At 44.4% G+C, this 24,322-nt stretch overlaps 3 protein-coding genes across 10 annotated transcripts in view; 2 read left to right on the top strand and 1 right to left on the bottom strand.

Annotated features, from left to right (window-relative positions):
- Positions 1–1,569, top strand: part of LOC133399183 (arf-GAP with coiled-coil, ANK repeat and PH domain-containing protein 3-like) — a 37,876-nt gene extending 36,307 nt beyond the window's left edge. For both annotated transcript variants that reach the window (XM_061670544.1, XM_061670526.1), the window contains one exon: positions 6–1,569. In XM_061670544.1, coding sequence (XP_061526528.1) covers positions 6–112 — 107 coding nt within the window. In that variant the 3' untranslated portion in view covers positions 113–1,569. The remainder of the gene's footprint in view (positions 1–5) is intronic.
- A 718-nt stretch (positions 1,570–2,287) lies between these two features.
- Positions 2,288–15,913, top strand: LOC133399159 (PHD finger protein 20-like). 7 transcript variants are annotated; one of them, XR_009768180.1, is made up of 17 exons: positions 2,288–2,344; positions 4,258–4,337; positions 4,410–4,584; positions 5,796–5,880; positions 6,343–6,416; positions 6,494–6,803; positions 7,174–7,233; positions 8,015–8,213; positions 9,886–9,983; positions 10,991–11,107; positions 11,299–11,382; positions 11,472–11,789; positions 12,139–12,334; positions 12,745–12,940; positions 13,856–14,078; positions 14,529–14,867; positions 14,982–15,913. XR_009768180.1 is itself a non-coding variant. In XM_061670470.1 (17 exons), the coding sequence occupies exons 2-17, from the start codon at positions 4,258–4,260 to the stop codon at positions 14,675–14,677; spliced, it is 2,286 nt and encodes a 761-aa protein (XP_061526454.1). In that variant the 5' UTR covers positions 2,288–2,344; the 3' UTR covers positions 14,678–15,913. The 7 variants fall into 7 exon arrangements, 4 of the variants coding, with proteins under 4 accessions (XP_061526454.1, XP_061526446.1, XP_061526436.1 ...); XR_009768182.1 differs by having other exon boundaries at positions 14,529–15,261; positions 15,491–15,913; XR_009768179.1 differs by having other exon boundaries at positions 14,529–15,646; positions 15,750–15,913.
- Positions 15,914–23,640: 7,727 nt separating this feature from the next.
- The window catches only part of lama5 (laminin, alpha 5), a 262,541-nt gene continuing 261,859 nt past the window's right edge, over positions 23,641–24,322 (bottom strand). The window contains 2 exon segments of the mRNA XM_061670415.1: positions 23,641–24,038; positions 24,200–24,319. Coding sequence (XP_061526399.1) covers positions 23,908–24,038; positions 24,200–24,319 — 251 coding nt within the window. The 3' untranslated portion in view covers positions 23,641–23,907.

Raw genomic sequence — 24,322 nt, 5'->3', positions numbered from 1 at the left:
CTCAGGAGACGCCACGTACCTGGACATCTTCCGAGAGTTCTCGCACATGGCGTCCCACAATCCCGAGAAGCTGAAGAGGAGGAGCGTGCACTTCAGGCACTCCTTCAGGTAGTCCAGCCAGGTGACCCGCATGACCTTTCCGCTTGGACAAAGCTGGCGATGTTTTTTTTTTTTTTTTTTTTATATAAATTTCACCTACTTCATGCTTGTGTTGTATTTTGTCCACAAGGATTTGCAGGTCTTCTCCTCGGATAGATTTTTTTTGGTTTTGTGTTTGTATACAAACACCAAGCACTTGTTTTGTCTTTTTCTTTGCTGCGTCCTGAAATGTCAAGCCAAACGAAAGTACAATCCTTCAAAATCAACAGTATTCTGTTCAACGTTCTCTTTTTATTGTGACCTGGAGAGCAGCTCTTCTCAGAGTTTTTGTGTTCAGTGACCGTTTACAAGAGACATTTTTCCAAGGACCCCTTCATAATTGAAAAACCAATTAAACATAACTACTAAGCATACCCTGAAATGCTCTAGGAATGAACAAATTGCCTATTTCTGAGAAAAAAAAATTGCAATGTTATAAGAATAAAGTCATATTTTTTCATGAAAAAAACAAAATCTCTAGAAGAACAAAGATGTGGTTTTGGAGGATAAAATGTTGTAATCTTCCGAGATTAAAGTTTTACTCTTCCCAGAAAAAGTTGCAATATTAAAGCAAAAGATTTAATGAGGGATGAAAGTAAGATTTTAACTGACTATTAAGTGAATTTGACACAATATTATGCCTTTTGTTGTGTAAAAGATGCATTATTTTATTTATTTTTTAATATCTACTGAAACATTACAACATGATAATGTCATTTATATTGATAAGGTTCCAAAAGGCAATACTTTCTCGGAAAGTTACCGGTAAATTTCCATGTGAAGTTAAGATGTTTTTGGGGCAATATTCCAAATTGGAAGGGTGAATGGAAAGTTATTATAGTCAAGCATAAATATCAACATTTTGTTTTGTCATGGCAGTTATCCGTGAACAATAATATAATTAAAAATTACATTTCAACAGATTTGTAAGTAGGACTTCATTGTTTGAAATATTTGATTGAACACTCCATTACTGCATTAAAGAAGAAAAACGTAAGTGTTGAGATAAACATTACCTTACTCGTTTACTAACCTAACCCATTATATTAAACAATTAACAAAAAGTACAGAAGTAAGTATTGTAAGTAAGCACGGAAGCGTATTGCTGCCACACCAGAAAAAGAAAAAAGTTCAATATCACGTTATGACGTGATAGTTTCACGTTTTAACGTTAGGGTTCCTCTACATATTCAACTGTACTAAACTATATTCTCCCAGCTAGAAATAAGTTCCATATGACGAGCCGACCTTTCAATTTAGTACATTTCTGGTTTATTCCCATTGATTCATGTGGAAAGTTGCCAACTTTGAAAATTCCCCGAATTTTCCCACCCACCCATTAACCATTTACGTACATCACAGCAAATCGTTGGGGAAATTAGCTATGAACCATTGTGCCATTTGAGATGCAATAAAATGTCAATAAACAGAAAGTTGGAAAAACATGTCTTTTCATATTTGATTCAAGGTTTCTCTTTTTTTGTTAGCATTAGCAACGTTTCTCTCCCTAAGGAGAAATTTGTCTTGGAGCAAGGGACAGCTGCATACATAAGCAGATAATAAACAACAGCCGAGTGCTTGCTTCATTAATCTTAGCTAAAATATACTGTATGGACAAAATTGGTTTTACTTAAATAGTGATTCATTGAAAATGTACTGCTCATAAAAGTTACTTTTTTTTTTTTTTTTTTACCTCAATAAAGAAAAAAACTGTTCCAAATCAATGCAAATTTATTTATGGGTGGCTCGAATAGGATAATAATTCAATCAAAAACTTTATTTATATAGCACTCTTCATGCATGTGAAATGCAGCACACAGTGCTTAACAATTAAAAAAGGAACATAACAGAAACAAATGTTCTACGCATGCACACGCACGCACAGACACGCTATTGTTCATGTGCATTTTTACACCCACAGAGCGCTAAAATGCAAGAAAATGAAAAGAAAATAATTAACAAAATAAGAAAGTGAAGACGAAGAATCATTTTTCTTCGTCGTGAACGACATTTTTCCTGTGCATTTTACCCATCGTATGGACAAACAAGTTGTTGTGCCGTCCTTCTATATGGCGCCACCTAGCGGTCATAGTCCGTCGCTCCACGAATTCCTGCAGGGAAGCAGAGTGCGCATGCGCCCAAAATGCCAACTCGATGTGACGTCACTCATGAGCGCACTCACTGACTGCGCTGCTCAAACCGAGAGGTAAACGAGCTTTTCGCGTCTTCCTTTGCACTTCGGAGGGACCACAGTTTTTGAGAAGTCAAATTAAACAGCGCGGTTAGCTGGTGGGGGTGTGTAACGCGTCGCTCGTCACGAAACCTGTCATTAAACTGACACTTCACACTGGGCTGCTACTCCTCCGTTTGTGGGACTAGCCGTTAGCCGTTAGCTCGGCTAGTCCTAATCAATGGAAGAGCGCAGCCGCACAAGACACCAACTCATCGTTTTTACAGTGCAAAGCCACATGAACAACTCAAAGTGCGTGGCTATGTCGTCTGACGTGCGTGCGTAGATGACGGCTGTGTCAATTCCTCGAGTTTTGATTTGAGTTTATGACCTTAATCGCCTCTTCTTTGCCACGATAATCCACATAGCAGCCAGAGGGCGGGCCTTCGTTTGCACTGACAGAACAGAAGACCAATGAAATGTCAGCAACGCGGGCCCCTGACTGTTTCTGGCCAATCGGATGCTTTCTCACAGGAAGTGTATGAACAGACATGTCAAACCATCGTCCAACTGTGAAACGACAAAGTTAATTTGGTGCAAATGACATTTGATTCATTTAATGACACGCGTCAATCGGATAGACAGACTTTTGATTGTTGTTTAAACGTCACCAAATGTTGTTTTAAGGTGCTGTGTATTTCTCTTGCAAAATTGAATATTCTTTACTGGCGTGCAATAAACCGCTTGAGATGCAGCATCTCGTTAGCGAGGTGATCCCACACAAAAGATACAACAAATAGGGCAATCCGAAATAACACACTAAAAAAAATTACGTAGAATAAAAAGAACAAAACTAAATACTTAACAAAGACAACTATTAACTTTAATCTCAAAAGAGTTTGGGGAACAAGTCTGAAATCATTTTATAATAATAATAAAGATTAGAATAAAAAATGATGTTTGGAAACTTTGACAATCGGGTTTTAAACAATTAAACAAGATATTTTTAAAGATATGGTGCGAGCACAACAGACGAACAATCTATGATCTAAAGATGTGGCAGTAGAACACGTGTGTGTCGTGTCCAAACTCGTACAGTGTAGGGCATACTACATTTAAATAATAGAGCATCCTAACCTGATGGGACTGTTAACCTGCTCACTACTAAGTAGACTTCACATAAATGAGTCAATGTCTCTTTGCGCTATGCTGAGCACATTTTGTATTCATATAAGTATGAATGTCCCAAAAATAAGTCCGAGAAAAACTAGAGATATGTGTGGTGCTTTTCACGCATCTCAAGTTTTGTGGGGGGAGGGGGGGATTTTTTTTTTTTTTTGTCCCCAAACAATGCTACATGTTTAAAAGCTGAATTTAGAGGCAACATATAATAATTTAATATCCTCCACTGCCTTTTATTATTTCAAATAAAAATACAAACATTTTCTTCATCCTTTGCCATCTCTGATTCCACTGCATTAAGTTATGTTTTTGTTTTTTGCCATGGTATCATTTAGTATCAGTATCGAGGCACTTTATGCAAGTTTAAGACAAGATATTATAGTATAGAAGTCAGTGTTTTCACTATTTTGACATTTACTGGTAATCTGGCTTTCTCCCACATTTCAAAAACGTGTATGTTAGCTTCATTGTAGACTTTAAATTGTCTTTATATGCCCTACCATTGACTGGTGACCAGTCCAGGATTTAACTCTCCTCACAACCTAGATTGTAAGAAGCGGGATAGAAAATGTATGGATGGATATATTAATCACAAAATGCAGAGCGAAATATTTTGCTAGAATGAAAGAAAGAAAACCCACACCAAAGTCAGTAAATTTGAATTCAACAGGACATGCCACTAGACAGACCATATTTTAGCTATTGATCTTTATTATAATTCTAGAAATATATTTTTTTCAATTTGATTTTGACCTTGTTGTGTGCAGATGAAGAGTCCTCCAGACAGGGCGGGCATCAAGTTTGAGGTGGGCGCTCAACTGCAGGCCAGAGACCGCCATACGAACTGGTACGCACAACTCACAGCGACAGTACGTTTACATGAACTCAACTGCATTATTTTATTTTTTTTCGCTGTCAGGTACTCGGCCACCATCGACAAAGTGGACTACGACAAAGAGCGCATCCTCATCCACTACCGCCGCTGGAGCCGCCGGCACGACGAATGGTTCCACTGGAACTCGCCGTACCTGCGGCCACTGGAGCGAGTCGGCCTGAGGGGGAGGCGGGGCCTCAATCCGACCAACGTTTCCACGGTACGACGCACGTTCACACACACACACGCACACACACACACACGCACACGCACGCATAATGGTAATAATAATAATAATAGCTTGGATTTATATTGAGCCTTAGTGTCTGTTGGATTTATCTTCCCCAACATTATAAAAAATAGACACAAAAGGAACGAAGACGCTGGTTTGTTTTTCTCATGAGGAGGGCGCATGGGAGATTGTTCAGATTACAGCCTCTCAACACGCTCGAAACAATCTCTCCCGTCGCTCCTGCATTTATTTGAAAATAGGGAGGTTTCTAAGTTTACGAGACACAACACACTAAGGGGAGGGTTTCAAGGTGAAAACACGGCACCGACACCTGCCACGTCCCGGCCGCGTCCTTCTCTCAGATGATTCCTGCTGAGTCATCTTCTTGAAGGCGAGACATCTTTCTTTCTAAAAATTGTCCATAATACTAATGCAAGCTAAGCAAATAAATAAATAATAACTTCTACAATATATCCAACAGTGTCATAAACAAGAACTTTATTCACCTAAAAGCTTTTTCTTGCAATATCATGACTCTATTCTCATAAAATAACTTTATTTACATAACATTACTGTTATAATAAAGACTTTGTTCTTGTTCGATTACAGCATTGTCGTAAAAAGTACTTTGTTCATGTAAAAGGACAATATTCCAACTTAATTTTTTCAATGTAAAATGACTTTCCTTTTTTTTCTTTTACTTTTTACTTCATCCTCATTGAATAACGACTTTGTTTACATAAAACCTAATAGTTTGACTTATTATCTCTGATGATTACAACTTTATTGTTCTAAAATAATGACTGCTCACACACAAATACATTCAATTGCTGTAAATCTAAACTGAAGTGAAAGCATAGAATAGGCTGTAAATATGTTACATTAGCGGTGTGTAAACATGAAATATGTCTTGCTTTAGTTTTTTTTTCATCATTACGTGTAAAAAAGATTTTTACACGTAATTACACTCATTTAAGTCAATGGGCAAAAGAGGCATCACAGGCCAACGAAATGCTATGTATCATTTAATATTTGTATTGGTTATGTATTATTGTTTTTACTTCTCCGTTGTCACTGCCCACTGTTGATGCTGGTATAAGTGTTGTTCCATGTTTTCCTTGAATATATATGAATGTACATGGAAATTGCCAAACTTGTCAGCGGTACGTATAACTGTATCAATCTTTGCTTCCTCTCAGCCGTTTGTTTCCGGCACCAAAGTTTTGGCCTGTTGGACCGACTGTCGTTTCTACCCAGCCAAAATTCTGCGCGTCAACGATGACGGTGAGGCTGCATTTTGACAATTACGTCCGCCAAAGACGTGTTGCCATCAGACTGGAGTTGTACTGCTGGTTTTATTTGAAGTCAATCAAAACAGTTGCCAAAGGAACACAAATAATAATGGCGTATTTAAATGTTTATAGTGACAGTGATAATACAAGATACACATGAAAATGTCAACATTTTGCCAACATTTTGCCCCCTTCATCCCTCTAATATATCGTGTCACTTAAAAAAAAAAAATCAGACACACTTTGAATCCAGATCTAATGCACATTTGCTAACCCTCTAAATGTAACATGAAAAAGTCCACTGAACATGTTCTGACTGTTATGTGATTAAATCCAATTTGTTTTGTTCATGATGGTTCGGATTACATTTTGATAAAAAATGTTTTTTAAAAGCTATACTTTGGTCATTACATTGTGGTATAATTGACCATATTTGTGTGTTTTTGTGTTTCAGACTCGTACACTGTACGTTTCTATGACGGCGTGGTTCGGACTGTGAAGCCCCCTAAAGTTAAAGCCTTACAGAAAGTAAGGAATACTTATAATTTACTAGACCCCATTCAACCAATTACAGCGCCTTTTAATCCCAATGTGTCCGTGTTCAGAAATCCAAATGTGACAAGGCGCCTGTGGGAAGCGAGGGCTTGGAAGAAGGAGAGAGCGAGGAGGAAGAAGGAAGGGAGGATGAAGAGGAGAACGAGGAGGAGAAGGCTGAAGACGAAAGGGGCCCCCAGCCGTCTTCGTCGTCGTCGTCGTCGTCGTCGTCGTCGTCATCGTCATCATCATCGTTGCCTCCACCAGCAGACAAGGAGAGTCTTCCACGCTCTCCGGGTGGAAACAGTGAGACACACGAGCAGCCAATCACAAGCGAGCTTAGCCAGCCTGATGTCCCAAATCCTGCCCACATCGACAAAGGTGAACTCTCACATGTAACAACCCTCTTCATCATTTACACATCCTCACATGAAATCAAAATCAATAAGTGATATGTGTAGAAAAATGGCAAATCAAAATAATACAAACTAAAGACTACTGGGAAGTAAGAAATGTTCCAGATAAATGTAAACTGACTGTAAGCATATAAGAGTTCCAATTTTAATAGATTTGTTTTGCCCCCTTTCACTTCTAGAAAAGCAAATTTGCTTTAAAAAAAATTTAAAAATGAAATTGATGACTCACCCCCTACCCAGCCCTACAATTGACACATCCATTGATAACAGTGACCTGTTGGCTGCACTGTGACTTTGACCTGTGATGTTCATGATGTGTGTGTCGTCGGGAGCAGATGTGCTGTTGGAGCGCCAAGCCCACCTGCCCACCACTCACAAATTCAGCAGAGAACCCTGTAAGTCACCAAATTTGTTTGTGTGTGTGTGTGTGTGTGTGTGTGGGGGCACTTACAGAAGCACATGAAGAACATCTAACACTCCACAAAATTGTACTAAAGAGTACTCTTACTTTAGAATGTGACTCAAATAACTGTAGTCTTATTTAGTCTTATTATTAATTAATCAAGGATGAGAGAGTGAGTATTCAGTGAAAAAAATTACTCAAATACTGACTCACTGTTGAATAACAGCACGAATATGAAAAACGACAAAAATGTAGTCGGAATGTGCAACTTCAGATATTGTCCAACAATATCACTTTTACTAAAACAATAATAACTCAAATCTTTATGAAATAGCATACATGAAGGCAAATTCAGCTACAAGAAGTAGTCTTAGATTAAGTTTCTTTGCGGTCATGTGACTGCCTGGCTCCGTTAGATTGGTGAAATGGAGTCAAATGTCACCAGTGGTTCCGTTGGATTTGTGAAAGAGTGACAGAGCCGAAACAAATGGATCGCGAAAGCAATAAAAGCCACGACCGGAATGTAGCTCAATGTGACGGAGTAAAAGCCTTTATTCTTAACAAAATAAACGTTAAATGTATTTTGCATTAAAACTACTCTGACGGGTGTGGAAAAGTAGCACTGTAAGTAGTATCCAATTATTCCGAAAAGTTATTTGAGTAAATGTAATGGAGTAAATGTTGTGCATTACTACCCCCTTTGGCTGTTTTTCACATTTTTAAATGTACTGTATGTCCCACATCTTGGACGAATATGAGCGCTTGTGTGTCAGTGTACAGGGTGATCAAGAACCAGCCTCCCCCCATCCTCTCCATCGAGCTGGACCACAATCCCTTCAAGTGTCCGTCGGCAGGCTGCAGCAAATCCTTTCGGAAGGCCAGTCTGCTGCACTACCACATCAAGTACTACCACGCGGAGCAGGAGCAGCAGCCGGACGAGCGAGGCAGCGTAGTTGCAGCGGAAACGCCCAGGTCGGTTGTCGTCATTGCCGCAGTCGGAATCATTCACTTATTCTCTACTACCTAATCCCTTTATATAGTGCTAGCTTGAGTTGCCAGACTTACGAGCTTTTCCAGTTATAAGACCTCGCTCGCTCGATTTAAAAATGAATAAATAAATCAATCAATATTTTTTTACGACCAAGCTTCAGATACTCCATAGCTCGAGTGAATGGAGACAAACTAAGAGCAACAGTCGCCAATGCATTTGAATTTTTTTTCTTTCATGGTACAAACAGTCAAAGACATAAATAGAAAATAGACTGACGCAAAATGGAAAAGGGTGCTGTGGTCTACTCCCAAGAGTCCACATTGCAAATTGTTTTTGGAAATCATGTACGTAGTGTCCACCGGGCCAAAGAGAAAAAGGACAATCTGGATTGGTGTCAGCGCAAAGTTCAAAAGCCATTATCTGTGATGGTATGGGGCTGTGTTAGTGCCCATGAAATGGGTAACTTGCATATCTGTGAAGGCACCATTAATGCTGAAAGGATGAATGGGGCAACATACGCTGCCATCCAAGCAACATCTTTTTCAGGGACGCCCCTGCTTATTTCAGCAAGACAATGCCAAGCCGTGGCTTCGTAGTAAAAGATGCGAGTACTAGACTGGCCTGCCAGCAGTCCAGACCCGTCTCCCATTGAAAATGTGTGTGGTGCATTATGAAGCGCAAAATATTGTTGAGCAACTGAAATTGTACATCAAGCAAGAATGGGAAAGACTCGCACCTACAAAGCTTTAGCAATTAGTGTCCTCAGTTCCCAAACGCTTATTGTGTTGTTAAAAGGAAAGGTGATGTAACACAGTGGTACACATGACCCTGTCCCAGCTTTTTGGAACGTGTTGCATCCATCAAATTCAAAATGAGTGAATATTTGAAAAACCAAAAAGAAACAAAGCTATCAGTTTTAACATGATTGGAATTGGGGTTTGTATATCACATGTATCAAATTCAAGGCCCGGGGGCCAGATCTCACCAGCCAATTCATTTGATGTGGCCCGCAAAAGCAAATCATGTGCATCGACTTCATACTTCTTGCCGAATTACCAAAATTGTAAATCGTCTCCACTTTTAATAACGTTGAGCTATTGCAAGCATTTTTTTTGTTGTAACCGATCCCCTTTTTAAAATGAATAGAATACCAGTTGAACAACATTGTTTTTGACTGGCTTTTGATTTCAAAACTAGTTATGCATCAATTTGTTGTGTATATGTAATAATATGTGGCGATGATACATTTATATAGGTTCACAGTCATAACAGCCCTCCGGGGGAAACCGTAACGATGATGTGGCCTGCGATAATAATGAGTTTGACATTCCTGACTTATATTAAAGATATTGTGCCACAAATCATGAATTTGTCTTGTGCTGAAAATGAAACGATACCCTTCAAACAGAAATGAAAGATAGTTTTTCTGTATCTGCGCAATGCATCATGGGATAGACTGCTTTTGCAGTGACCATCAGGTGTTCACCATATCCATTGTGGGATAGAATGAGGGCACCTATACTAACTACACATTTGTGCAACATTACAAATTGGCCTCGTCACGATAGAGCGGCCTTTGAGTGATTCCGAACACAGCCACTGATAGTCGCCAGCAGATTACTTACTTGAGCTTGTCACCTGACTTTCTTGTAGGAGAAAGCGCTCGACTTCCGAGGGCGGCCACTTCCTGTATGACACAACAAGCGACACCTGTCACCATGACGACAGAGAGCGCAGGACGACGGCAACAGGTCGGCTGACGCCACTTGTATGTCTAGCACCGCCCTTTCGGTGCCTTTCCACTTTGCTTGGTACCCCGACACAAAAGTGCCAAAAAGTACAGTACAGATCTCTTTTTGGTACCCTTCACCACTTTTGACTATGGAAACACAATAAAGCACATGCAGAAATGAAGCGAATTATACTGCTGTGCTTGGATTTACACTGCAGGTCCAAATGCCTAATTCCTTTTTCCATGTACATTTTTGACTGTGTTAATATTTACGGAGGCGGCGCGGTGGCCAACTGGTTATCACATGTACCTCACAGTTCTGAGGACCGGGGATCAAATCCCGGCCCCGCCTGTGTGGAGTTTGCATGTTCTCCCCGTGCCTGCGTGGGTTTTCTCCGGGCACTCCGCTTTCCTCCCACATCCCCAAAACATGCATGCTAGGTTGATTGAGGACTTTAAATTGGCCGTAGGTGCGAATGTTTGCGCGAATGGTTGTTTGTTTCTATGTGGCCTGCGATTGGCTGGCGACCAGTTGGGGGTATACCCCGCCTCTCGCCCGAAGATTGCTGGGATAGGCTCCGGCACGTCCGCGACCCGCGTGAGGAGAAGCGGGACGGAAGATGAGTGAATGAATGAATAATATTTATGGAACACAATTGCATGTGAGTAACTCGCAATTTCAACACCGGGCAGCGACTACCAGTACACAGAATATTTAGTTTAGTTTATTTAGTGGTGCACAAAACGCAAATGTAACATATTTACATTATACTTCATTATTACACTTACATTATACTTCAACTTACCAATCGGTTTATTTCGATGACATCAAGCTGAAGCTGTACGCTGCGCTCCCAACGGCAGATATTCTTTTCCTTCTGTTTTTTTGGAAGAGGCCCAATTTCGATCTGAGGACAATGATCCTCCCGTATCTCAATTATGCCTCTTGATCGCAAAAAAATGGGAATTGTATCACTTGACGCATGCTGCGTAAATCCTGCCTTTTTGGTGTGGTTTGTCTGCCAGCAGAGGTGAAGAGGGACAAGAGTCATCAAGACAGGAAAGAGAGGAAAAACTTCATGAGGGGCAAATTGAAGAGGAAGAAGAAGAAGAAGAAGAAGAAAAAAAAGCTGAGTCAATCAGGTAAAAGCCACGCAACACCCAAGCACAAGAGCACTCTGGAAGGTGATATGGAAAATAATTGTAGCGACCCAGTAGTCGCACAACAAGTGAAACGCCAAGCAGGAATGACTCATTTAAAAGGCTGCAACGATGAATCGATCAACTCGAAAGATTCTGTGGGCGACGCCGAATATTCTTTCTTTTCTGCGCAGACGTGTGCAGTAGCGACGACGGCGGCTTGGCCCCGTCTTCCATCACCTTCAAAGTCGACGAGGAGCACCCCAGCACGCGCACACGTAAACGCGCACATACACGGACGGCAACGCACGCGAGAAGCATAATTGCAGGACTGCGATTCACCTCAACCTCGTCCTGCTTTTTGCAGCGGACGACGGCAGCGACTGGTCGACGCTGACGGCCGAGAGCGGCGAGGACGCGCCCTCCTGGTCGCTCGCCACGGGGACGGAGGACTGCGAGGCGGTGAGGTGTGTGTGTGAGGTGGACGAGGAGAACGACTTCATGATTCAGGTGAGCTGCCCGGTTGGGTTTTTTGAAGCAGCTGAGCGCAAGCGACCGCGTTCTACTTTGGCTGTTTGCGTGCAGTGCGAGTCGTGCTTGTGTTGGCAGCACGGCACCTGCATGGGCTTGTACGAGGACAACGTCCCACGGAACTACATCTGCTACTACTGCAGACACTGTACAGGTAGGACACAAATATGAACAATGAGATTGGGGCGAAGCTCTTGAAAGAATCAAGCGGATGTTGTCCCTGTATTATTTTTAAAAATTCATTTAGCAAGGTTTTTCTCTTGACATAACTCGGTTAATTTTTAAACATGAATGTATCTCATCAAATAATTGCTTAATTCATTTTATTGTATGTCATCAAAATTAAAAATACTTCATTGAAAAACAAGGCACTAGTGGTGGTGCCTTTCATGCAGACGACCCGAATTTGATTGCAGTGCCCGATACCCGGCCAAAGAATGAGATGGGTTGGATACCAAACAAATCATACAAGTGATTCGCTGTGGCGATCTCCATGTGTCCAGGTTGGAGGCGGGCTCAGTATTACCTGTCCGAGCCCGACTCGCTGACTTCCGGGCGCATGTTCGGCCTGTCTTTCGTGAGGGACAACTACTCGGAGAGCAACACCTCCAAGATCACGCAAACCAGCGGCCTCCTGGCACACACGCACAGCCTCAATCAGGTCCTCAGCGGGCTGCAGCTGAAGATTAGCCTCTTGCAGTGAGTCTGAGTACGCACTCGTTTGCTCAGCTCCGTTTCTCCGTCCGGCAGGGCTGGGGACTCGAATCACATGACTTCTTTCCTGAGTGACGAAGATTGTATGACTTGCTTCACGCTTGAAACTTTAGGGTGGGCTCGACTTGACTTGCTTTGTTTTTTGCTACTGAAACTTAAAGATCGAAGGACCCGTTGCATAATTAGTTTTCATTTTCATATTCTTTGATGTCCTTTTATCGGGTTTGCAAGATAATTTGGGTCGGAAATGCCCAAAATGTTGTTTTACCAGCTATTCTAGTCGGTCTTTTCTGCCTGGCATTTGCGACGGATGGACTTTTCATTAATATGCGACATGTAAATGGGTTTTGCTCTGATCGGATCGCTCTTACTCCCTCTGCCATCTGGCCGCGCAGTGCGCCGTCGCACCCCGACTTGCAGCTGTGGCGGTTGCCGTGGACGTCGGAGGAGGGGCGCAAGCCGAGAGAAGAGACCCCTGTCAGCTATGTCAGCAGCGAGCACTGCTACCAGAAGCCCGTTGTGTTGTGGGAAAAGGCGAAGGACAAGCCGACGGCCGCTGCGAAACAAGACGCACGCGATGAGACGGATAAGGTAAGCAGATGAAGCACTTTTAAAGCAACGCTCGAACACAAACAAATATTTGCCACGCCCGTATTTGTCTTTTTTATTTGTATTTTTTCATATTTTCACACTTAAATGTTTCAGGTCATGAAACCAAATTTAATATCTCACAAACACAACCAAAGTTAATGTAAAATGCAGTTTCTAAATGATCCATCCGTCCACCCCTTATCCTCTTTAGGGTCGTGGGTGAGCTGGAGCCTATCACAGCTGACTTTGGGCACCCTGGGCTGGTCGCTAGACAATCACAGGGCACACATAGAGCAACGAGCATTAAGTCTCACGTTCTACGGACAGTTTAGAGTTTTCAATGAACCTAACATGCATGTTTTTGGATGTAATGTGGGATGTAAACACTGAGAGAACAAACAAAGACAAACTGGTTGCATACTACGCTTGTCGTTCCAACTACAGAAGGAAAAGAAAAATGACCACCAACTACAGTTCGTCAATTGAAATCAGATCTAATTGGTTTTATCCTTTGGATCAAATCTGGTCAAATATTTCTCTTTCAACTCTGAGGGAAAATGATGGCTTTTCCATAATGTAAATCATCCATCCATCTTCTTCCAGTTATCCGAGTTTGGGTCGAGGGGGAAACAGTTTATTTATCGGGGAAAATTGTTTTTTTTGCAGCTTCCATAGTTCAAAGCACGTCACCACTGACGGACGACACTTACGCCAACAACATGGCTGTGAGCAAAAGCGCAGTCAGTGTTGACAACTTGGCTACTTCTACGACCCCAATGGCGCCATTTTTTAAGTGACTTTAATTCCTGCTACGGAACAGACAACATGAGAAGAATCCTTTTCACGTTGCAAATGACAAGAATGGAGCCCAGAGGAAGGCAATCGATGAAAAAATGTTATTCTGTGTCTTTCCAGGAAATAAAGCGGGAAGACTCGCGATATGACGAAGGCGATTGGCACGGCCGCGCCAAAAGAACTAAGCGCGGGTGCACAAACGGCGACAAAGGGCACGCGCGAGCTCACCCGCCGACCTCGTCGACCTCGGTGACGGCGTGCCAGCTGAACCTGCTGGAGCACGTGGAGCGCCTGCACCAACAGATCAGCACCAGGATGGACATCATCGAGAAGGACCTGGATGGTGAGACATGCCCTTATTTTTGGGGGGGTGGGTTGTATACTGTATATGTGTATAGATACATATTTCTATGCAATGGTGCTTTGAAATACGAGTGACTCAACTTATTAGTTTTTGGAGATACAAACCATCGTTCGAGCGATGTTTTTGTTTTGACTGAACTATGTTGCAGTGCTTTTAGGCTTTTGGCAAAGGATTTAACACAAACGGCGCAGATGGAGGCAGACGATATAACAGTACTAAATATATTTGTTATCCTCTGCGGAGAACGACTGTCAATGAGCTGAGAGGAGTTCAAATGTCAAAAAATGTTCAAAGATGGTTTGAGGTACCAGACTTGGTCATGGAATATATTCAACCCGTATTTCAAGGCACCACTGTACTCTATGTGCACTTTATGTAACACACACAGCGCAGGAAGTAAATAAATCTCTTTTTCTCCCCCTTCCTCAGTTTTGGAGTCATGGTTGGACCATTCCGGCGAGCTGGAGCCTCCCGAGCCGTTGTCCCGCCTGCCTCAGCTCAAACAGCAAATCAGACGCCTGCTGCACGACCTGTCCATCGTGAGGCGGCTGTCTGTGCGCCACTGGCACTCCAGCTAACAAACAGATAGCACATGGGACAAATCAGGCACTCAAGCGCCTCCCTTCCCGCCCTCCACACCCCAAAAGTGCACTACGCAGAAACAGACGTATTCCGCATTCAGCAGCTAACTAACTTCGCCGTGTACACATCAACGCACACTCTTGAGCATGATTCTTTTACCAGCGTTTTGACGTTTGCTTGTACATTGTAAGTTTATTTAATTTGTTGAAAACCAAGAGGGTTCTTGTTTTGACAAGAATCATATCAGGAAATCTGTTATTCTTGAACAGATGGCATGATGCTTTTGTTTTTGTTTTAAAGATGGAAAAAAAAGGTCAAATGCTAAACAAGACTCATGCGTGTATGCATATGTCCATGGACGCCATTTGGACAGAAGTATCGGGACACCCGGCCGCCGGCCGAGGGTGAGCCCGGATTTTGGTAGCGTGACAACCGGTGGGCCGGCTCTTTGGTCGTCTCCTCTTCTGCCTCGCTCGGCGGTCGGCCGCTTGCTTCAACTAGCGGAAGCAGAGCATTTTTGCGCCGCTTGGGCACGTCACCAAATACAAACCGCCACGCACTCTGCCAACGGAGTAATCAAGTAAGTTTGTTCATATGAAGCTAAACACTGTTATCTCGAAGTGAGCGCCCATAGACATTCAAGTGCATTATTACTGATCAATGCAGCGTTTCATTGCCAAGCCGCCAAATGTCACTTTTCAATTTATGCGGCCACGTGGTGCTTGACAGAGCCAAGCGCAACACCCCCCACATAAACAATTTCGTGAAACATTACCACTTCATTATCATAATCGAATACTTCCTGTCAGCGATGGCGAATCTGTGCTAGCACTGCAGCTCTGCTTACCTTTGCTGTGACATGATACAACTTGAGCCGCCGCTTCCAAGTGGTTCTCTCGCTCTGGAACATCGGTGGGACTAAAGTACAGAAGGGCTCGCTCACAGACGGCTGTAGAAATAGTCAGGTAACTAAAGATTCGATTGGTTGTTAAATTTCACACTTGATAGGTGGGTAAGCAGACAACTATTTGCATACAACACGTTAACTCATCTTTCACTTTCCTGCAGGCAACCTAATACATGTGGCCGTTTGAAGGATGAGATTTTGCTCACTGATTGGTTGCGTCATCCTGCACACACACAGCAAGCAAACTGTTTTCTATTCTTCTACGAGAAACGGAACTGTAAGAAGTTGTAGATTTATTTTGATGGTGTTAAACTCACAAAAAACACTCATGCTTGTCAGACTTATTTCTTCGTGTTATGATTATTATTGTTAGCACCGGGTTGCTGTTGATTAGCATTCTTTCTACGAATGAAAGGCCTTTGTGGGGGCCTTGAAGAGCTGCAAAAACTAACCAACATAGGCAAGTATGTGTGTATCCTGGTGAAAAGGTTATCTAAAATCTATTTTAGGAGTACCGAACAAAACCCCTTAAAACTTGTGTACAATCACATTTATAAATGTTCACACTGACGACGACGATGATGATGTGAAAAAAACATGACTAGTGTGAGATTTTCTTTTCCGGAAAGTTCGAAAGAAATTGCCCCCATCACCAGTTCCACCAATCAGCATGCAATTCTGTGGACATGACAATGATAACAGGATGCACCATCAGGTGCGAAGGTCCCGTACTTTCATAATTTACAGACAATGAGAAAATATCGACTTGCAAAAAAAAAATCCCTTTTGTTCAAATGTATGGAAAACACCATCCTTGATATAGATAACATTAAATATTAGTCACATTTTCAATGTTCAAAAATTTGACATTCAATGAGGTGGCAAACTAAAAAAGTGCCAGAAGTTGAAACAAAAGTAAAATAGTGATAATTTATAAAATAATCCAAATTACAGATCATAAAAAGGATACTTCAGCAATTACCAATAAAATTCATTCATTGCATTCGTTAAGAAAAACAAAGTGCCAGTAGTATAATTGTGAGAATTAAAAACATAATAATAATAGAAATTGTAAACAGTATTGTGAGGGTCTGCTGGGAACGTCTGGCAGAAGGCGTTTCAACCGCCACCTCTGACACGTTCTGGGGGAGGCGGGGGATGTTCCGGGGTGGGGTGGGGGGACATCGAGTCCGAGTGTACCGTGTTCTGCGCCTCCGCTGCTGAGGCGGCCATCTGGAGCTGCGGCGGTGCCCGTCGTGGCGGCAACCCCCGTACCCGATGGCGGACACCAGCGGTGAGGGATGCCGTCAAGCTGAATCAGAATCAGAATCATCTTTATTTGCCAAGTATGTCCAAAACACACAAGGAATTTGTCTCCGGTCGTTGGAGCCGCTCTAGTACAACAGACAGTCAATTTACAGAACACTTTGGAGACATAAAGACATTGACAAAAAACAATTGCAGAGTCCTCGAGCACTTAGAGCAGTTCGAATGACTAATATTCCAATAGTCCGGTGCAATGTCCATTGTGCAAAGGGCGCCGAGACTTCAAGGAGTGTATGCGGTTTAAAGTGACGAGTCGTGCGATCATCTGGGACAATGTCGGTTGTGCAAATGTTACAGATAGTCCTCAATCCGTGTGCAAATGGAGCAGATGCGACTCTGGCACGAGTGGCCGGTATATGCAAATAGTGCAGCGTGGCGAGACAACTACAGTGAGTGCACGAGTCATACATCATTGGCCCCACAGAAATGTGACAACCAACTCAAGTCAAAAAAATTCCAGCTTGTTGTAATGGAATTGTAGGTTAGGTGTTTAAGGAGTTGATCGCAAGAGGGAAGAACCTGTTGGAATGTCTACTAGTTCTAGTTTGCGTCGATCGGTAGCGCCTACCTGAGGGAAGGAGCCGGAAGAGCCGGTGACCGGGGTGCGGACGGTCCGAGAGGATTTTGCACGCCCTTGTCTTAGTTCTGGCAGCGTGCTAGTCCTCAATGGTGGGTAGGGGGGTACCGACAATCCTTTCAGCAGTTTTGATTGTCCGTCGCAGTCGGAGTTTGTCCTTTTTTGTAGCAGCGCCAAACCAGACTGTGATGGAAGAACACAGGACCGATTCGATGACCGCTGTGTAGAACTGTCTCAGCAGCTCCGGTGGCAGGCCGTGCTTTCTCAGAAGCCGCAGGAAGTACATCCTCTGCTGGGCCTTTTTGAGGACGGAGTTGATGTCGGTCGCCCACTTCAGGTCCTGAGAGATTGTAATTCCGAGGAACTTGAAGGTCTCGACGGTTGACACAAGGCAGCTGGACAATGTGAGGGGCAGCTGTGGCGAAGGATGCCTCCTGAAGTCCACGATCATCTCTACCGTCTTGAGCGTGTTCAGTTCCAGGTTGCGTCGGCCGCACCGCAGCTCCGGCCGCTCCGCTTCCTGTCGATATGCAGACTCGTCACCGTCCTCGATGAGGCCGATGACGGCGGTGTCATCTGCAAACTTCAGGAGTTTGACAGCAGGGTGCGTTGAGGTGCAGTCGTTCGTGTAGAGAGAGAAGAGCAGCGGAGAGAGGACACGACCTTGGGGCGCCCCGGTGCTGATGCTGCGTGTGGATGAAGTGGCCTCCCCCGGCCTCACCTGCTCTGTCCTGCCCGTCAGGAAGCTGTAAATCCACTGGCAGATGGCAGGTGAGACGCTGAGCTGGAGAAGCTTGGCGGAAAGGAGTTCAGGGATGATGGTGTCGAACGCTGAGCTGAAGTCCACGAAGCGAATCCTCGCGTAGGTCCCTGCACTGTCGAGGTGTTCTAGGATGAAGTGCAGTCCCATGTTGACCGCATCATCCGCAGACCTGTTCGCTTGGTAGGCAAACTGCAGGGGGTCCGGCAGGGGACCTGTGACACTCTTGAGGTGGTCCAGCACGAGACGTTCAAAGGACTTCATGATCACAGATGTCAAAGCGACAGGCCTGTAGTCATTCAGACCAGAGATTGCAGGTTTCTTGGGGACTGGAATGATGGTGGAGCGTTTGAAACAGGATGGAACTTGGCACATTTCCAAAGATCTGTTGAAGATCTGAGTGAAGACTGGAGCGAGCTGGTCCGCGCAGACTTTGAGGCAGGATGGGGACACATGGTCCGGTCCTGCCGCTTTGTTAATCTTCTGTTGTTTGAAGATGCGTCTCACATCCTGTTCATGGATGGTTAACGCAGAAGTCAGAGGTGCGGTTGTGGTCGCGGGTGCGGCCGGGTGGGTGTGTGGAGTGAAACTGTCCTTTTCAAATCTGCAATAGAAGGTATTCAAGTCGTCGGCTAGTGTGCTATTGTTCTCAGCTTGGGGGGATCGTCGCTTGTAATTAGTCAGCGATTGGAATGTATGCCAGACTGATTTAGAGTCGTTCGCGCTAAACTGTTTTTCCAACTTTGCTGCATAGATCCTCTTTGCAATGTTAATTTCTTTGGTCAGCTGGTTTCTAGCTCGATTATACAGGGCCCTGTCCCCGCTCTGATATGCGTCTTCCTTAGCTTGGCGAAGCTGCTTAAGTTTAGCAGTGAACCACGGCTTGTTGTTGTTGAATGTCCGAAATGATTTTGTTGGTACACAAACCTCTTCACAGAAACCGATATAGGATGTGACAGTGTCCGTATATTCATCCAGGCTGCCAGCTGAATTTTCAAAGACACTCCAGTCTGTGCAGTCTAAACAGCTTTGAAGTTCCATCTTGGCTTCATTGGTCCACTTTTTGACGGTTTTCACTGTAGGCTTCGCACATTTAAGTTCTTGCTTGTACGTCGGTATTAAGTGAATTAAGCAGTGATCAGACGAGCCCGGGGCTGCACGAGGTATAGCACGGTATGCGTTTTTTACCGTAGTGTAGCAGTGGTCTAAAGTATTATTTTCCCTGGTAGGACAGTCGATGTGCTGCTTGTATTTAGGGAGTTCGTGGTTGAGTTTAGCTTTGTTAAAGTCCCCGAGAATAATGAGGGGTGAGTCCGAGTGTTTTTTTTCAATTTTGTTGACTTGTTCGGCGAGTGTTAGCAATGCGGCGTTCGTGTTAGCTTGAGGTGTAATATAGACCAGTATGAACGATGCAAACTCACGTGGCGAGTAAAATATGCTTTACAGTTCAAAAACAGCGACTCCAAATGCGGGCTGCAGTGTGTGCTGAGCACCGTGACGTCCGTACACCATTTTTCGTTGATATGGAGGCTTCTTCTCCGTGAAGCACATGGCCGCGGAACGTCCGAAGTCTTTACTGGTCTTTAACAGAAGATGAAGCTCGTCCATTTTGTTGGGTAGGGAGCGTACATTCGCGAGGTGGATCGACGGGAACGCCAATCTGTGTCCTCTCTTGCGGAGTTTCACCTGAATGCCGGCTCGTTTTCCTCTGTGGCGCCGCTTCCGCATCCGTGCGCCGAAAACCGCGGACGCCGCTCCGGTGAGTAACTCGGGGAAAAAACTGAGCGGATTTTCGAAAGTTGGTGACAGAAAGTCCGGAGTAGCCTCCTTGATGGTTAGCAGGTCTCCCCTTGTGTAAGTGAGTCGTGTAAGATCTCCATAGACGGACGAAAAACACAAAAACAAAGACAATACTAGAGAGCGCGTTACCGAGGCCATCACACTGGTTGGCGCCATCTTGGAAAGGAGTCCTTTCGGGGGTACCCAGGACACGGTGGAGAGACTATGTCTCCCAGCTGGCCTGGGAACGCCTTGGGGTCCCCCAGCAGCAGCTGGATGAAGTGGACGGGGAAGGAAGTCTGGACTTCCCTGCTAAAGCTACTGTCCCCGCGACCTGACCTCAGATAAACGAAAGAAAATGGATGGATGGAAAAGATGATGTTTGCAAATGTCTTATTTTGATTAAACACAATGATAATCAGGCGGCATGGTGAATCACTGGGTAGCACATCTGTCTCACAGTTCTGAGGACCCGGGTTCAAATCCCGGCCCCGACTGTGTGGAGTTTGCATGTTCTCCCCGTGCCTGCGTGGCTTTTCTCCGGGCACTCCGCTTTCCTCCCGCATCCCAAAAACATGCATGAATTGGAGACTCTAAATTGCCCGTAGGCATGACTGTGAGTGCGAATGGTTGTTTGTTTGTATTAGTTAGCTGGGATAGGCTCCAGCACACCCGCGACCCTAGTGAGGATAAAACGGTAGAGGAAATGGATGGATAGACAATGATAATCAGTCTGCTTTCACGGAGGACGACAGAAATTGGAGAATGTTTACTGTTAAGACTGAAATTCCAAGGATTTGGACAATTTTAAGTTCAACACCTCACCGGGGAGGCGTCCGAATCAGATCCCCCGGCCACCTCCTCTGGCTCCTCTCGATGTGGAGGAGCAGCGGCTCGACTCTGACATTCTCCCGGATGGCCGAGTTCCTCGCCCTCTCTCTAAGGGAGAGCCCGGACACCCTGCGGAGGAAACTACCTTTCGGCCGCTCGTATCCGGGATCTCGTTCTTTCGGTCAGGACCCGCAGCTCGTGACCATAGGTGAGGGTAGGAACGTAGATCGACCAGTAAATCGAGAGCTTCGCCTTTCGGCTGAGCTCCTTCTTCACCACGACGGACCGATACAAAGTCCGCATCACTGCAGACGCCGCACCGATCCGCCTGTCGATCTCCCGTTCCGTTCTTCCCTCACTTGTGAACAAGACCCCAAGTTGAGTGACGCCGAGCACAAACACTTAGCTGCATGGGCCTGAACTTGGCGGCCCAACTCAAATGGAGCGACCGCGAGGACGCTCGTGTGAAACGCAGATTGGAAGCTGAACAGCATGTACAAGTCCAGTTAACTGCACAATTAAAAGACACCACCGCGCGCTTAAACTTGGCTGAAGCCCGCCCCCTTGACGTTGAAATGCAACACGATGATGCGGAGGTTCGGATAGGCGACCTCGCTGCCGCAGCCGAGGCCGCACGGTTGCCGTCTAAAGACGGCGGCAAATTTAACTATGACGACGATAAACCAACCCGAGCGCCTACCTCCAGCGAATTAACTTCTGAGGCCGTCGCCTATCACGGTAGTAACCCTGATCTGTGCATCCTCACCAAAGACATCCATTACCCGTGTCCCGGTAAGCCGTTCATCCGAGATGTAGCGGATGGGATTTGTGGCCCGAAGCCCATGAAGGATGGGTCGCGGTGCAGAGCAGAAGCTACACCTCGCTACCAGGTTACTACTATTCAAGGGGAAATTGTTGGGTCCAAGCGGCTAGTCAACACACCAGCCCTAAGCGCAAAACTGAGTTACGACCACCACGACGAGACTCGTCCTGCCAAATTAAAAGCATGTGGCTCGACGTCCCCAAAGATGCCATTTTGCATATTGAGGACGTCGCCCTCTACCACCTGCCAACCGAAAATTATGAGAGCGAAATCGAGATTTCTAACTTTTTCGGACAGTACAAATTGGAAGTTGATCCCGAGATGCTGAAACACTTCGACTATTTTTTCACGCACTTGTTCCCAAAGAGGTGAACCTCGCCCCATCTTTGCTTGGGAATGAGTGAGCCATTCAGGGAAGCTCCTTTTCTACCCAATCGTGGCAACCACCGGTTCCCAATGAGCCTGTTCACCTGTGGGATGTTCCAAACGCGGGTTTGATGAGCATTCCTCCACTTTCTCACTCTTTTTTGCCACCTGTCTCAGCTTTTTTGGAACATCTTGCAGCCATAAAATTCTCAGTTCATGATTATTTGCTAAAAACAATAACATTTATCAGTTTGAACATTAAATATCTTGTCTTTGTAGTGTATTCAATTCAATATAGGTTGAACATGCTTTGCAAATCATTGTATTCTGTTTTTATTTATGTTTAACACAACGTCCCAACTTCATTGGAATTTGGGTTGTAATTACATTTGGCCCGCAAGATCACATTAAATGTGTATTAGAGCTGGACCGCCAGTATATAGCACATGCGCCACTAATATTAAAAATCCCAGAATGCTTTGCTAGTGTGTTGGCCCATCAGTCTAGACCGCCCCTTCCCTTTCTGTTGCAGTCGTTAGCGACTAAGCTACCAGTCTCCTCGAGCAAATTTACACTTCTCCTTCCCAAAAATGGCCAAAAACAAAAGATGGAAAACAGTTACCGTAATTTCTCGTGTATAATGCGCATCCCCCCCCCCCCCCCCCCCAAAATGTGTCAAGTCAATAGTGCGCATTATTCATAGGTATAGGGGCAAATGGAAAAAACCTTCACATTTTATAAATGTATCACACCATCTAGTGGTTATGAAAAAGCTGTACACTTTCATTCCAAAATACCATCGCCACCTAGTGGCTCTAAAAAAGTGTAGCCTCCACTTTCATTCCAATATGACAGGGGTACGTATGACTGCATATATGTACAGTTGTGCTCATACGTTTACATACCCTGGCAGAATTTGTGAAATATAGTTTTTTTTAAATATGACTGACTGAACAACAACCATCATTAATTTCTTCATGGTTATGTTTTGTTTAATGATATTGCTTTTCTGAAATGCTTGACCGTTTAATTTGAATCCATCCATCCATCCATCCATTTTCAACACCGCTTATCCTGGTTAGGGTCGCGGGACGCCGGAGCCTATCCCAGCTGATTTCGGGCGAGAGGCGGGGTACACCCCGAACTGGTCGCCAGTCAGTCGCAGGGCACATATAGACACGGACGACCATTCGCACTCACATTCACACCGTCACTGAGTGGGAACTGAACCCACGCTGCCTGCACCAAAGTCAGGCGAGTGTACCACTACACCATCAGTTATTTGAAACATTTGAAATGTTTCAAATATGCACTGTAGGTTAACTGAAGACGCTATATTGCCCATAGGTGTGAATGTGAGTGAGAATGGTTGTTTGTTTATATGTGCCCCGCGCTTGGCTGGCAACCAGTTCAGGGTGTACCCCGCCTCTCGGCCGGGATAGGCTCCGGCGCACCCTTGACCCTCGTGAGGATCAGCGGTGCGGAAAATGGAAGGAAAAACCCCTGTGAGGCCTGCAAAAAAATTGCCCCTCAAAATTAGAAAGTTGCTCCTCAAATGAAGAAATGATTAGCAAAAATATTATTTTGAGATCGTGTTTACACGTTTAATGTCAAAGTACATGAAAGAATTAATGTGGTTAGCATTGTGTAACAAACAAATGTGAATACATGAAGTTTAGCGTGGTGCACATTTGCACATCATGTATGTGAGCACACACTGGAGCATCCTGTAGATATCAAATATAAAATTGACAATAAATATTGAAATAGATATAAATTAATTTGTCAAATGATTCCCGCCACCATTCATTTGCACCCATGGAATGTGAAGACTGCACGTGCACTTCTGTGTTGGCGCTAAGCAACAGGGCAGCCGTGTGTCCCCACGGCGCCACGAACTTTGGTAAAGGGGGAGGGGCGACCGTTGATGTTCACATGACGTATGCAGCCATTAAAGGCGGGCAGGCCTGGTGACACGGTATCTCCATCTGGTGGACAGGATGAGGATTGCACATTGTTAGGAAAACTTCCTGACCTTTGAGATGATGATGATGATGATGCTGATGACAGCCTGGAACAGCTTTGTTTCCAGGTCGACCATATTGAAGAAATGTTTGATTGATTGACAGGGACACTGTACAGTACTAACCCGGAGCTCCTCCCAGGTAAACCGCCTCTCTGGTCCTCGTCGAGTGGCCATGTTTCGGTCCGGTGCCACGCTCACTGTCTGCGTCCACATGGAGTTGTAGGACGTTCTTCTTCTTCACCACTG

Source organism: Phycodurus eques, chromosome 1, assembly GCF_024500275.1.
Source record: "Phycodurus eques isolate BA_2022a chromosome 1, UOR_Pequ_1.1, whole genome shotgun sequence".
Taxonomy (NCBI): Eukaryota; Metazoa; Chordata; class Actinopteri; order Syngnathiformes; family Syngnathidae; genus Phycodurus; species Phycodurus eques.
This window is presented reverse-complemented; position numbering and strand designations above follow the sequence as displayed.